This window comes from Megalobrama amblycephala, linkage group LG7 (genome assembly GCF_018812025.1).
Source record: "Megalobrama amblycephala isolate DHTTF-2021 linkage group LG7, ASM1881202v1, whole genome shotgun sequence".
In the NCBI taxonomy this organism is placed as follows: domain Eukaryota; kingdom Metazoa; phylum Chordata; class Actinopteri; order Cypriniformes; family Xenocyprididae; genus Megalobrama; species Megalobrama amblycephala.
In genome coordinates this window covers 21,149,381-21,161,609 of record NC_063050.1, presented here as the reverse complement: position 1 = coordinate 21,161,609, position 12,229 = coordinate 21,149,381, and the positions used below count along the sequence as shown (strand labels likewise).

The 12,229-nt window shown below is 34.8% G+C and overlaps 2 protein-coding genes across 7 annotated transcripts in view; one reads left to right on the top strand and one right to left on the bottom strand.

The window, feature by feature from the left end:
* pnpla6 (patatin-like phospholipase domain containing 6) overlaps positions 1–9,367 on the bottom strand; it is a 44,857-nt gene extending 35,490 nt beyond the window's left edge. For 2 of the 6 annotated variants that reach the window (XM_048196474.1, XM_048196478.1), the window contains exon 1: positions 7,101–7,237. The gene's annotated coding sequence lies outside the window, so the exon portion shown is untranslated. Of the gene's footprint in view, positions 1–7,100; positions 7,240–9,348 lie in introns of those variants that run through there. The other 4 variants (XM_048196477.1, XM_048196480.1, XM_048196475.1 and 1 more) reach the window with 4 other exon arrangements.
* Positions 9,368–9,642: 275 nt separating this feature from the next.
* lipt1 (lipoyltransferase 1) lies at positions 9,643–10,963 on the top strand. Its single transcript, XM_048196473.1, has one exon. It carries the CDS (start codon positions 9,822–9,824, stop codon positions 10,938–10,940), a length of 1,119 nt encoding a protein of 372 aa, XP_048052430.1. The 5' UTR covers positions 9,643–9,821; the 3' UTR covers positions 10,941–10,963.
* Positions 10,964–12,229: the final 1,266 nt, after the last annotated feature.

Here is a 12,229-nt window from a genome sequence, read left to right as displayed (position 1 = left end):
TTTCTGCAGTCTATTTAAAAATGTTAAATTAATTTGAATTAATTAATTTTAAAAAAATCTTGTTTGTATGAATGATTCAATGACTCACTCATGAATCAGCATTTTTTTTTACTAAACTCCTGAATGAATGATTCAATGACAAATACAGTTTTTAACAGTCACTTGTCGCCACCTACTGGTGTAATGATGTAATTGATACAATTGTTATTTGAAGTTACTTTCAAAAGGTGATTTGCTCTATTATGATCGCTACCAAATCAGTGTTTATATGCGAACTTTTAAACTTTTATCCTAGTACTTCTGTGATAATTTGAATAAAAATAACCATACCGCGATGTTGAAAAGACCGTTTGTAAAGCTGTTTTGTATCTATACATGATAACTGCTTTCTCTGGGTCTGCGGCAGTGCCAAAGCTGATCTGAATGTTTCAGTGTAATTGTATCAAAGGTTTAATAGACACAGGAGAAGTGCTGTCATTTAGGAATAAGATTGCGTGGATGTTTGAATCGAAATCATGATCTTTTAATGATTAATCATGCAGCTCTACTAATAACAGAAATAAAATATGTTTAAGTTGAAGTAAAAAAAAAAAATCACTAAAACTGGAATAAAAAATAAATTAAAGATAAATAGAAATAAAACTATTAAAAATGACAAAAGCACACACCAGTTACAAAAAACTGAAATATAAAATTAAAAGCTAATTCAAAATATTAATAAACACTATAATAACACATAAAATAATATTAAAATAACAAAATTTTATAAGACAACCTATTAAAAACGTATTAAAATTATTATTATTATAATATTTAATCCCTTATTGCGCATCACACAGATACGCACAAACAAGTAAAACCAGTATTCAAAAAATGTTGCTCCCAGAAATGATTCACTGCATTTGGCAGTAAACAGAGAATATGTAAATACTGTTTTTATAGTAGTAATGTTAATGTAAACAGTGCTCAAAAACAGGTCTGCCAAAGATCACAATCAGCAGAGGAAACTCTCCAATCACAGCCCCTCCCCAAACTGATGTCATCATCCCTAACAGACACCCAATAGCACACACACACATCCATATGGCCTTACAGCACGAGTAATTAGTTTTCATTCTGATCTTCCTCCTAACACCCAGCATAACTCCATCTTCACTTGTTCCTTTCGCATCCAGGGTTGCGTAAGCAGACTGCATGTACACTGAACCACACGCTCACTGATTTTGCTGACCTATGCAGCATACAATAAAAGCCCTTCACATTCATTACATGCATAAACACGTTCATAGCGTGAGACTGAGAGCCAAACCTACAACAAAAACTGCATGTTCGCTTGCATCTACCATCAAAAAAAAAACATGAGCAAAAGACCATGCTAAAGCCATTCAGTGATGACATCACCGTGTCTAGAGGCAAACAACTGAAATCATTGGGGGTGGACAGAGGATTAGATTACAGAGATCACAGCAAACATAAAGGGATTCATCCACATATCCAAATCTGATTGTGAACGTGTATAAAATGGTTCACTGGTAATGACTGGAGATGACTGTAAAAATGTTTGTAATTTTAACTGTAAAAGACTAAAAATGCTACAGTAAAAACCTGTAAGTTGGTTGTACGTTCCCTTAGCTACTATACATGGGGGAAAACTGTAACAGATCTAACCTTAAATTTAATGGAATTTTACAGTAAAATACTGGTAAATGTACATTTTTGGAAGTAAAAAAGAACAAATTATCTTATAGTTTACAGTGAATAGCTGTAAACTGACATTCACAAAATTCCCTGTATAACACTTCACATTTTAATAATTGTTTCTTCTTTTTTCAGTTATGTACATTAGGGTTTTATGTTACATCTTATTTTGTATGTTCTGTTACATCTTGTTAAATGAAAGTTCACTGCATTATTTTAGCGTCATGTGTGTTACCATGATGGTGTTTAGTATTTGTGTGAATGACACCATGCACCATCTATATATTAGTTTTTCTCTCAGCTTGTGGAAAAGCTGCTTGTGATGAACTTTGATTCATCATGTGTTTCTCTTTAGCCCCTGTGTTATGCATGTTTGATCAGCTAAAGAAAAAAAAGAAGGAAAACCTGACCGTGCTGTGCTTTACTCTGAAACATGCAGCATGTCAGACTATATATTTACATAATTAAAACTGTTGCAATTTGATGATCACACAAAGCCATATCCACAACCACGCATTGCCAAAATTCATAAAAAAAAGTTAGTGAGCAACTGGCGAGTAACACAGTTTCAATGCAGATTTGACGCACTTGACGCTTTGAATGCTGCTAATATTCAGCTTTGTCAGAAGCAATCTGTCCATGAAATAAATGTATTAGAAAAAGTAACATTTTGCAGTCTATTTGGTAATTATTTAAGGCCATTTCATCACACAGCAACCAGTAACACTCCTCCCTCCACAACAATTTTTTTTTCTCTCGGATTTACACAATTCACATGGGTCATATTTTTGCAGGTTGGAAAATACAGAAATCACATCCCTGTGTATTAAAGGTGCCCTAGAATTAAAAATTGAATTTACCTTGGCATAGATAAATATCAAGAGTTCAGTTCATGGAAATGACATACAGTGAGTCTCAAACACCATTGCTTCCTCCTTCTTATGTAAATCTCATTTGTTTAAAAGACCTCAGAAGAACTGGCGAATCTCAACACAACACCGACTATTACGTAACAGTCTGCATCATTAATATGTACGCCCCCAATATTTGCATATGCCAGCTCATGTTCAAGGCATTAGACAAGGGCAGGACGTCTGGATGTGCACGAGAATTTAAAGGGGCCGCAGCCTGAATCGGCGCATATTTAATGATGCCCCAAAAAAGGCAGTTAAAAAAATTAATTAAAAAAAAGTCTATGGGGTATTTTGAGCTGAAACTTCACAGACACATTCAGGGGACACCTTAGACTTATATTACATCTTTTAAAAAGACGTTCTACGGCACATTTAAGTATGTGGTAAAGATACAAAACAGATTTTAAAAGCAGCGTAGCCTTGCTATTTCAGCAGAAAAGGGCTGTTAGATTTACCAGTTTAAAAGGGTCATATAATTCCACTTTTACAAGATGTAAAATAAGTCTCTAATGTCCCCAGAGTGTATATGTGAAGTTTTAGCTCAAAATACCCTACAGATCATTTTTTATATCATGTTAAATTTGTCGCTTTTTGAGGGTGAGCAAAAACGCTGTTCATGTGTGTGTCCCTTTAAATGCAAATGAGCTGCTGCTCCTACGAAGAGGGCGGAGTTTCAAGAACTCATGTTAGCATCGCCGATTACCTCAGACTCACTGAAAATGTCAGAAATTGTTCATCCTTTTATGTTCAAAACGGAGTTGGACAATGATGGAGAGACTCAAGAAGTGACAACATGTAGAATGCAACAGGAAGTTTCTGAATGGTTAAGTTGATGAATTTATGTAGCTGATTAAGTCATTGATTAGCATATTCTGTCATGATGATCTATAAATCACTCCTGTGGGAACTGTTGTAAGATACCTAAAGAGCCAGAGAATATATGCTGCATGAAGATAGAACAGGTATGGTTTTGTTTAATTATGGTTATAACTTGTCATCTTGCTTTTATGACATTTGTGTTATGTATTGTTTTGCAATAACATGGCCTCACCCCTTTGTTGCCTGTTCTCGGGGGTGGGGTTTATGTAAATTTTAGGATTAGTGATGTCACCAACCCAGGAAGAAGCTCGTTGTAGTCCCTACCAGCTGTTTGTTGTAGTCCTAAACAGAGAAATCTTTAAAAGAAAATATCTCCCTTTGCTTTGAACTTTGAGCGTCATAACTTTGTAGATGTTGTTTATGCTCAAACAGCAACATTACACACTAACTAAAGTTAAAAAAGTGAAATCGCATTGAACCACCCCTTTAAAATGTATTTTTCTTTTGGTAAATTACAATTTAATTTAGATTGTAAAAACTGCAGGTCGTTCAAATGTTTTTAACATTTTTCCTGTATTTTTTACATAATTTTTCGGAAAACATTTTGCTGTAATTTTTTTACAGTGCATCTATCAGAGATTTAAAGCTTATACAGAAACAAGAGGCCTACCAAGTGATTGTATCACATTCAGACTGATTATAGGCTGCGATAGCATTGAAAAACTCTGACATTCAATAACACACTATAGAATAACAAGAGAGTAAATGGAAACCACAGGGCAATAATGACGGGGGAAAGAGAAAGAAAAGCTAAAATGTCTGTATTCATTACTCACTAATGGGCACCTTCTAATAGCCATTGTCCTCAGTTAACAATGCCCTTAGTATGCACCCTTAAGCATGAGAGAAGAAGACACACACACACGCACACACACACACAGACTTACAGACACAGTTTTGTTTCAAAGCCCCCAACTGACAGACACAACACTAGATGATTCAAGAAGAACTGTCAAAGCTGCACTTCACAATATTAGACATGTTCAGCGGTCAAGAAATGAGACCAACAGCCTAAACACAGTCAACATTTTTGTGAACACTGATTTAAAATTTTATGCATATAAATCTGCTGCGACAAAGACGACTCATGCATAAACTCAAGCATGAAAACTTTCCATGAATAGAGTAATACAAAATTTTTTACAAAATTATTTTTTTAAAGTATTTTTATTAGTTTTGCCTGAAATGGAAATCACTGACCGAAAAAATGTCAATTAGCGCTTCTCACTTTGGACCATGTCAGCATATATTTTGTCCACACCGCGACAAAAAATAAAATAAAAATAGCAATATTTAAAATTTGTTCGTCTGAAATACCAAGAGGTGGCTCGTAACTTTGAAGAACTTTGTGACAACTCAAAAAAATGAATGGTTGGATTTACTCAAAAAAGCAGTGTCAAGTGGTTCAACCTAACTATATTGAGTAATTTGTACAAATAACAATTTAGTTGTATGAACAAAAGAAACTCAAGTAGAGCGGACAAAATTTCTTTGAGTAAATATAAATAATTTGAATTTGTCACTGTTACATTGATATTTATATCTGCAATTTACTTAATAATGTTACATTTATTACGTAAGTTGAACACATTTATTGACTTAATTTACCTTATTAAATTAACTATTTGCTCCACAGAATGCACTCAAAAAATAACTCACTGAACAAGCTCAACTGAATTGAACGCAGAAATTCCTACAAACATGTATATATGAGGCTCAAAGCCTAAACACAGGTGCCACTCTTCTGCATAATGGTAACCACAAAATTCAAAAACATTACAGAAACTCCTCTAGGGCTGCAACGATTAATCGCAATTAATCGTTTGCAAAATAAAAGTCTGTGTTTACATAATATATGTGTGTGTTCTGTGTATAATAATTATGTATATATAAATACACACACATACAGGTATAAAAATTAGAAATATATGCATGTATTATAAATATATATATTTATATATATTTTATATTACATATAAACATAAATATTTTATATATAAATATAACATTTTTCTTATATACCTGTATGTGTGTGTATTTATATATAAATAATTATTATACACAGAACACACACATATATATTACGTAAACACAGACTTTTATTTTGCAAACGATTAATCGCGATTAATCGTTGCAGCCCTAAACTCCTCTAAATGTCCAACATAACTGACATACAACTAACAACATCTTTCCCTTTACTGAAAAACACATAAAATAACACTTTAAACCCTAAATTTACTCTAATGCAGTCCCTTGTACAGCGTAAATTAAGTTCATGCAGTTACATGTGTTTTTAAGTAATGTGAACATGGATGGTTTGAGTAAAACTAACAACAGTGAAACTTCTTCTTTTTTTTTTCTTTTTTTTAGCACTTTTCACCTGAGAAAATAACACCCCGAACAGCATACTGAGTTTATTACCCAAATTTAATTAAACATTATTGTCAGTTTCAGCTAAATGAAAACATTAATTTCAGTTTTGGCGTTTCTGTAAAAAAAAATTATTTCAGTGCATCACTAATTAAATTAGGGAAATGTCAGAATACAGTTAACAACGATGTTTTTCTAGCAGTACACATTACACATAGAATAGATCAAATGTATGAAATATATAAATAACCGATACACCATCAATTTAGCTTAAACTGTCAGTCGTTAAGAGCTAGTTTGGAGCCAAATCTTGGTTAGTTATTGATAAACACATTTCCCATAAATGTAATGAATTTATCTGTTTAACATTCTACTTAACATGCTGAATGTTGTTCTGACAAAACAGGTCGTGCTTTGATAAACACTGCTAAACATTATGTTTTGTCATTTTTACTACATTTCCAACATATTATCATAAAATTATGATTTTTTTTTTGTATGATTGTAATTATCAGATACAGTCTAAGGAGGGATGGACCACAAATCAATATTTTAAGGGGGGATACAGACATTTGATGCGTTTAAAACTAGCTACTTTTCATCCTACATTAAATGTATTAATAGTTTGTCTAACTTACCGAACAGCAAACCCCGGATAGCTAAGGAAATTAGCACCTTTGCTCAGTAATGGGACCCTAATTCATTAAAAGTGCCTGCTGCAGACAACAGCCACAGCTGAAGCGGGCTGGTCTGTCTCCCACTGCCCAAAGACTATCACATGCTGTAGGCCACATGCTACTATAACACATTATTATACCTGAGAAGTCAGAATCCACGAGACATAACCATCCCTATGTCATATGCAAAGCTGAACATGTCATTAGTTGTTGGGGTAAGGAAACTGCATCACATCAGCTGATCATGGGTTAAAACATGGATAGCGGTACACTGAAGCTAAACACGCATTTAAGAGAGTGATTGAAGATTTGTCCGCTACTGAAAGCCATGACTCAGCCGTGAGGTCTTGATGTTTTCCTCTGCATTCAGTGCTGTAAAGTGACCCGTCCGGCGGTGATGCTGCGCGGTGACCTCGGCAGATCAACACACAGCACCATCTGCGACCTCAAGCGGGAAACTCTCAGGGTTACACGCACTATAAACTCACACTAAATATAAAACGTGCCGTCACATGATCCGGATGACCAGTAAACTGTATATAATGACGGTTGATAACCTTACCTGAAAGCGAGGGTCCGTCCCGATCTGTCAAACAACGGTCATACCGGAAACATCCGCTCAGAGCTCTGCGTAGACTCCGCCCAACAACCAATCAGAGAGGACAAGCTGACCAATCAGATCTCAGAGAATTGACATTCGCCGATTCCCTCCCCCATTGTTATTTACAAAACGTCTAGCTTACTCTCACATACGAAACACCTAAAAAGAAAATGTAATATTTTTTTTTTTTAATTATTTGCAGCTTTTTAGACTGGACAAAACATTCCCCATGACTTATCGAGTCATCTTTTGAAGCAAAAAAAAATAAATAAAAATAACTAAAATACAAAGTTGTAAAGTTTGAAAATACGTTTAAAATAGCTATTTACAAGTATAAGTGTAATCAAAGCTAAATCTAAATTTCAGGTGCATATCACTAACTATGATCTATGGCAGGAACCGAATTTAGATAAGTGCAGTTTGTTTCAAGGAAGATCAAATTCTCGGAATAAGTCAGATATTAACTTAAGAGGACAAGGGTGAGCTTGATCAACTGATCAAAATGCACATCATTTATCAAAATGCTTTCATTCTGATTGAATTTAGTAATTTCCTAATCTCATCCCGAATCTTAATCATTAACTACTTTGAGAGGAGTAACTTGGATCTTGTACTGATCACATTACAGATGTCAAACTGCATTATGCATGAGCAATTATCTAATACCACCTAGTGGTTATACAGACTCTTCACACAGTGCGACGAACACCGACTGTGAACAGCATGCAGATTGATAATAATTATAATTATAATAATATTATAATTCATTAATATAAATTCAAGAATGTTATAGTTAAAAAGCTTTTATTGTGTGATTCTACAGCCCTCCTAATTGAAAAAGTATATGATAATTAAAGGGTTAGTTCACCCAAAAATCTAAATTCTGTCATTAATTACTCACCCTCATGTCGTTCCACACCCCCAAGACCTTCGTTCATCTTCAGAACACAAATTAAGATATTTTTGATGAAATCCGATGGCTCAGTGAGGCCTGCACTGAGAGCAAAGCCATTCAAACTCTCAAGGTCCATAAAGGTACTATCATATTTGAAACAGTTCATGTGAGTACAGTGGTTCTATCTTAATATTATAAAGCGACAAGAATACTTTTGAGAGTTTGAGTTTGAATGAGAGTTTGAATGGCTTTGCTCTCAATGCAAGCCTCACTGAGCCATCGGATTTCATCAACAATATCTTAATTTGTGTTCTGAAGATGAACAAAAGTGTTACGGGTTTAGAACGACATGAGTGAGAGTAATAAATGACATTATTTTCATTTTTGGGTGAACTAACCCTTTAATAGTACTTTCCAATGCAGTTTGGTGCTGCATTGCACTCATTCTGCTTAAGATTTTTTTATTATTATTATTTTTTGGAGGTAAAGTGAGACAGTGGTTTCATGTTTGTAGCCAAAAGTTTGATGGAAATAAAATACAACAACAACCTCCTAAAACATGTGACCAACTTTGACCAACAAGGGCCAGTTGTTCAAAAGTAATCTGATTGGATTTTGGCTATCGGATTGGATCAAATCTTGAAAAGGGGTTGTTCAACAGGAAAAAGGATTCTGAAATCAGACTAGATCACAAAATCCAATCTCGGTTTTGATCATCCAGATCAAATCATCAGTTTGTGTTGTTCAAAACTTTTTATTTGATCCAAAAAATCTGGATTATACTGATCCCATCAGAAGGGTGGATTTCAGGAACAAAAATGTAATAAAACTTTAAAACTGGTCAAAAAATACAACATTTTATCATGTAATATACATAAACACACATATTTTATTTTGCTCTTGATTAGTTTAATTAGAAGTAGACATTAGGCCTATTTAGCATATTTAGCCTTTCGGTAACCTACTGTAAAGTGAAAAAGAGATTTTGGTGCCATAAAATAATCCCCAAACAGCTGTAAATATCAAACAAAAATATTATATTGATTCAGATTTTTTTTTCACTGTTTGTAAACTACATTGGCACAATCATAAGAGATGAACCAGTTAAAAGTTCTTTGCGAGCGGATGCAATGCTTCGCAGAACTTTTCTGAGAGAATGCAAAAGCATCCAACCCATCTCATATTCTATCTATCACCATGGCCCGTCAGGGGCTCCATAATCCAGATTTGGAATCTGAAAAAGTGTGTATCTGGATCAGGGTGATCCAATCCAATTTTGCTTTGAAAAACCAGCACAAAAGTAAGATGGATTACCTGATCCTGGATAGCAAAACATGGGATTTCCAAATCCAGATGATTCTGATCCAGATTAAACTCTTTGAACAACTGGCCCCAAACGCCTGCCTCTAGAACATGTCAAAATAAAAGAGCTTCAAGAGTGCATATTTGTGATTTAATTATTAATATATTAATACAAGCGTTTATATTATTATTGTTGACATATTTATTTTATTTATTTAACATTACATGCTTTAAATATTCTAGTCTTTTATCATTTAATTTCGTCGCGCAGGACTTTTATTTTGATTTGTAAAGAAACGTGATCCTGTGACCCGGTTGTTAATGTTAACATGCTTCTGCTGCAAGCATGGGAATAAGCGGTACACATGAGCTGTGCAGACACTTTTTGAAGTACGATATGGTCCCGAAAGTATTCGCTACACACCTCAGAAACGAATAATCTCTAATGCATTAGAGCTTTACCAACATTTCGAGAGATTAAAGCGATGATTTTGAGACTGTCAAACAGGGCATGTGTCCTCTCTGGGTCAGCTCGACTCAAAAGCACTTTGTCAACCTACTTCGATGAGACGGGAAAAGCGGGTATCATCCTTAAATCTGCGTCAGCTGGCATATATAAGAACCTGGCCTTAGAAGACTGGATTCACGATCACGTGGATCTGCAAAACAGAAGCGTATTGTTATTGTGGAGAAATTCCCCTGTGGTGGTCATTGGCAGACATCAAAACCCCTGGCAGGAGTGTAACCTTCCCTTGATGAGGCGCTTGGGGATCCCGCTAGCGAGACGTCGCAGTGGAGGAGGGACGGTTTTCCATGATTTTGGGAACATCAACATGACCTTCTTCACCTCCAAGAAGAAATATGACCGTCCCAGAAATCTCAAAGTCATTACTAGTGCATTGAAAGCTCTGAGACCAGATCTAGATGTTGCTGCGACAGACAGATTTGATATTTTGTTGAATGGGCATTACAAGATTTCAGGCACTGCTGCAAAAATAGGCAGAAGCTCAGCTTATCATCACTGTACGTTACTGTGTTCTGTGGATCGGTCAGTATTGTCCTCGGTTCTGAAGAGTAACGCTTCTGAAGCCATCAAGAGCAACGCTACCCCAAGCGTTCCTTCCCCTGTCAAGAACCTTTCGGATGTGGATCCCACTCTGGACTCCGACACTATCATGGAGGCTATTGCTTCCTGGTACAATAATGAATTTGGCTTTGACAGCCCGGTCATCACAGTTGACCCCACTCATGAAGCTCTTATGCCTGGCATTCATAAGATGACACAGGATATTCAGATGTGGGAGTGGATTTATGGCAAAACTCCCAAATTCAGTGTTTGCACGTCTTTAGTTATAGATGATGTTGATATTAAGCTTGACATGGACATCAAAAATGGTACTGTAGAACAATGTGCTGTGGAAATCCCTGAAGACTGGCTTCCTCCGGAGATGGTGAAGGAGTTAACGTCGACTCTCCACGGCAGCAGATACTGTCCCGAGGAAGCTGCAGTGCTGGTGGCGGCGTTCATGAGAACCCGTTCGGTGACCGCTGATGTTGCTGAGAAGATTCATAGATTGTGTGAAGGTGTGCTGTCAGTAATGTGAATAAAAATGAAATCACAAATAAACATTGTGATGTTTGTTTCAGAAACCATGGATGTTAACTTCAAAGTTGTGTCCTGCACAGCCACACTTTATCTACAAATGCAGAGATTGATATGAAACACAAATACTGCTGCTAATTCTATGATGAATACCACTGAAATAAGCTTTAAGCTTTGGGCAGAGATTCTAGTAGTGCAGATATAATGCACATGTTGTAATTATTTATATATAACCACCAAGTGTTTGCAAATATTAAAAGAAAAATAATATCGGATTATATTAATATTAAATAAGAAATGTTCATATTACAATGGTATTGTTAATATTTAATCAACACATTACATTAATAATAATACATAGTAATAATAAAAACTAATATCCCCCAAATTTTATCTATCTATCTATCTATCTATCTATCTATCTATCTATCTATCTATCCACCCATCCACCTATCTATCATCCATCCATCCATCCATCATCATCACCATCATCTATCTATCCACCCATCCACCTATCTATCTATCTATCTATCTATCTATCTATCTATCTATCTATCTATCATCCATCCATCCATCCATCATTGTCACCATCATCTATCTATCTATCTATCTATCTATCTATCTATCTATCTATCTATCTATCTATCTATCTATCTATCTATCACCCATCCATCCATCCATCCATCCATCCATCCATCATCGTCACCATCATCTATCTATCCATCCATCAACCTATCTATCTATCTATCTATCTATCCATCCATCAACCTATCTATCTATCTATCTATCTATCTATCTATCTATCTATCATCCATCCATCTTCATCATCATCATCATCATCATCATCTATCTATCTATCTATCTATCTATCTATCTATCTATCTATCTATCTATCCACCCATCCACCTATCTATCATCCATCCATCCATCATCATCATCTATCTATTTATCTATCTATAGATAGGTAGAATCAATTTCGCGATTATGTGAATAATAATGATTAAAAAATGAATTAATAATTAATATTGTTTATTTTATAATTAATAATAATATAATTAACCACCACCTCTTCGAAAAAAATATTTTATATATATATATATATATATATATATATATATATATATATATATTTTTTTTTTTTTTTTTTTTTTTTTTTTACATGTATATGTAAATTAATATGTTTTTTGTCAAATTGTCATGGCTTAGCTGGTAACATGCTTGCCATGCCGCGCTCGTCTGTTCCTGACGCGCAGTTTAGCGCAGATTAGTATATCATGTAGATGGCCTATA

Excerpts from the sequence above, each read along its gene's own strand:
- lipt1 (XM_048196473.1), top strand. The coding sequence starts at position 9,822 with ATGATTTTGAGACTGTCAAACAGGGCATGTGTCCTCTCTGGGTCAGCT.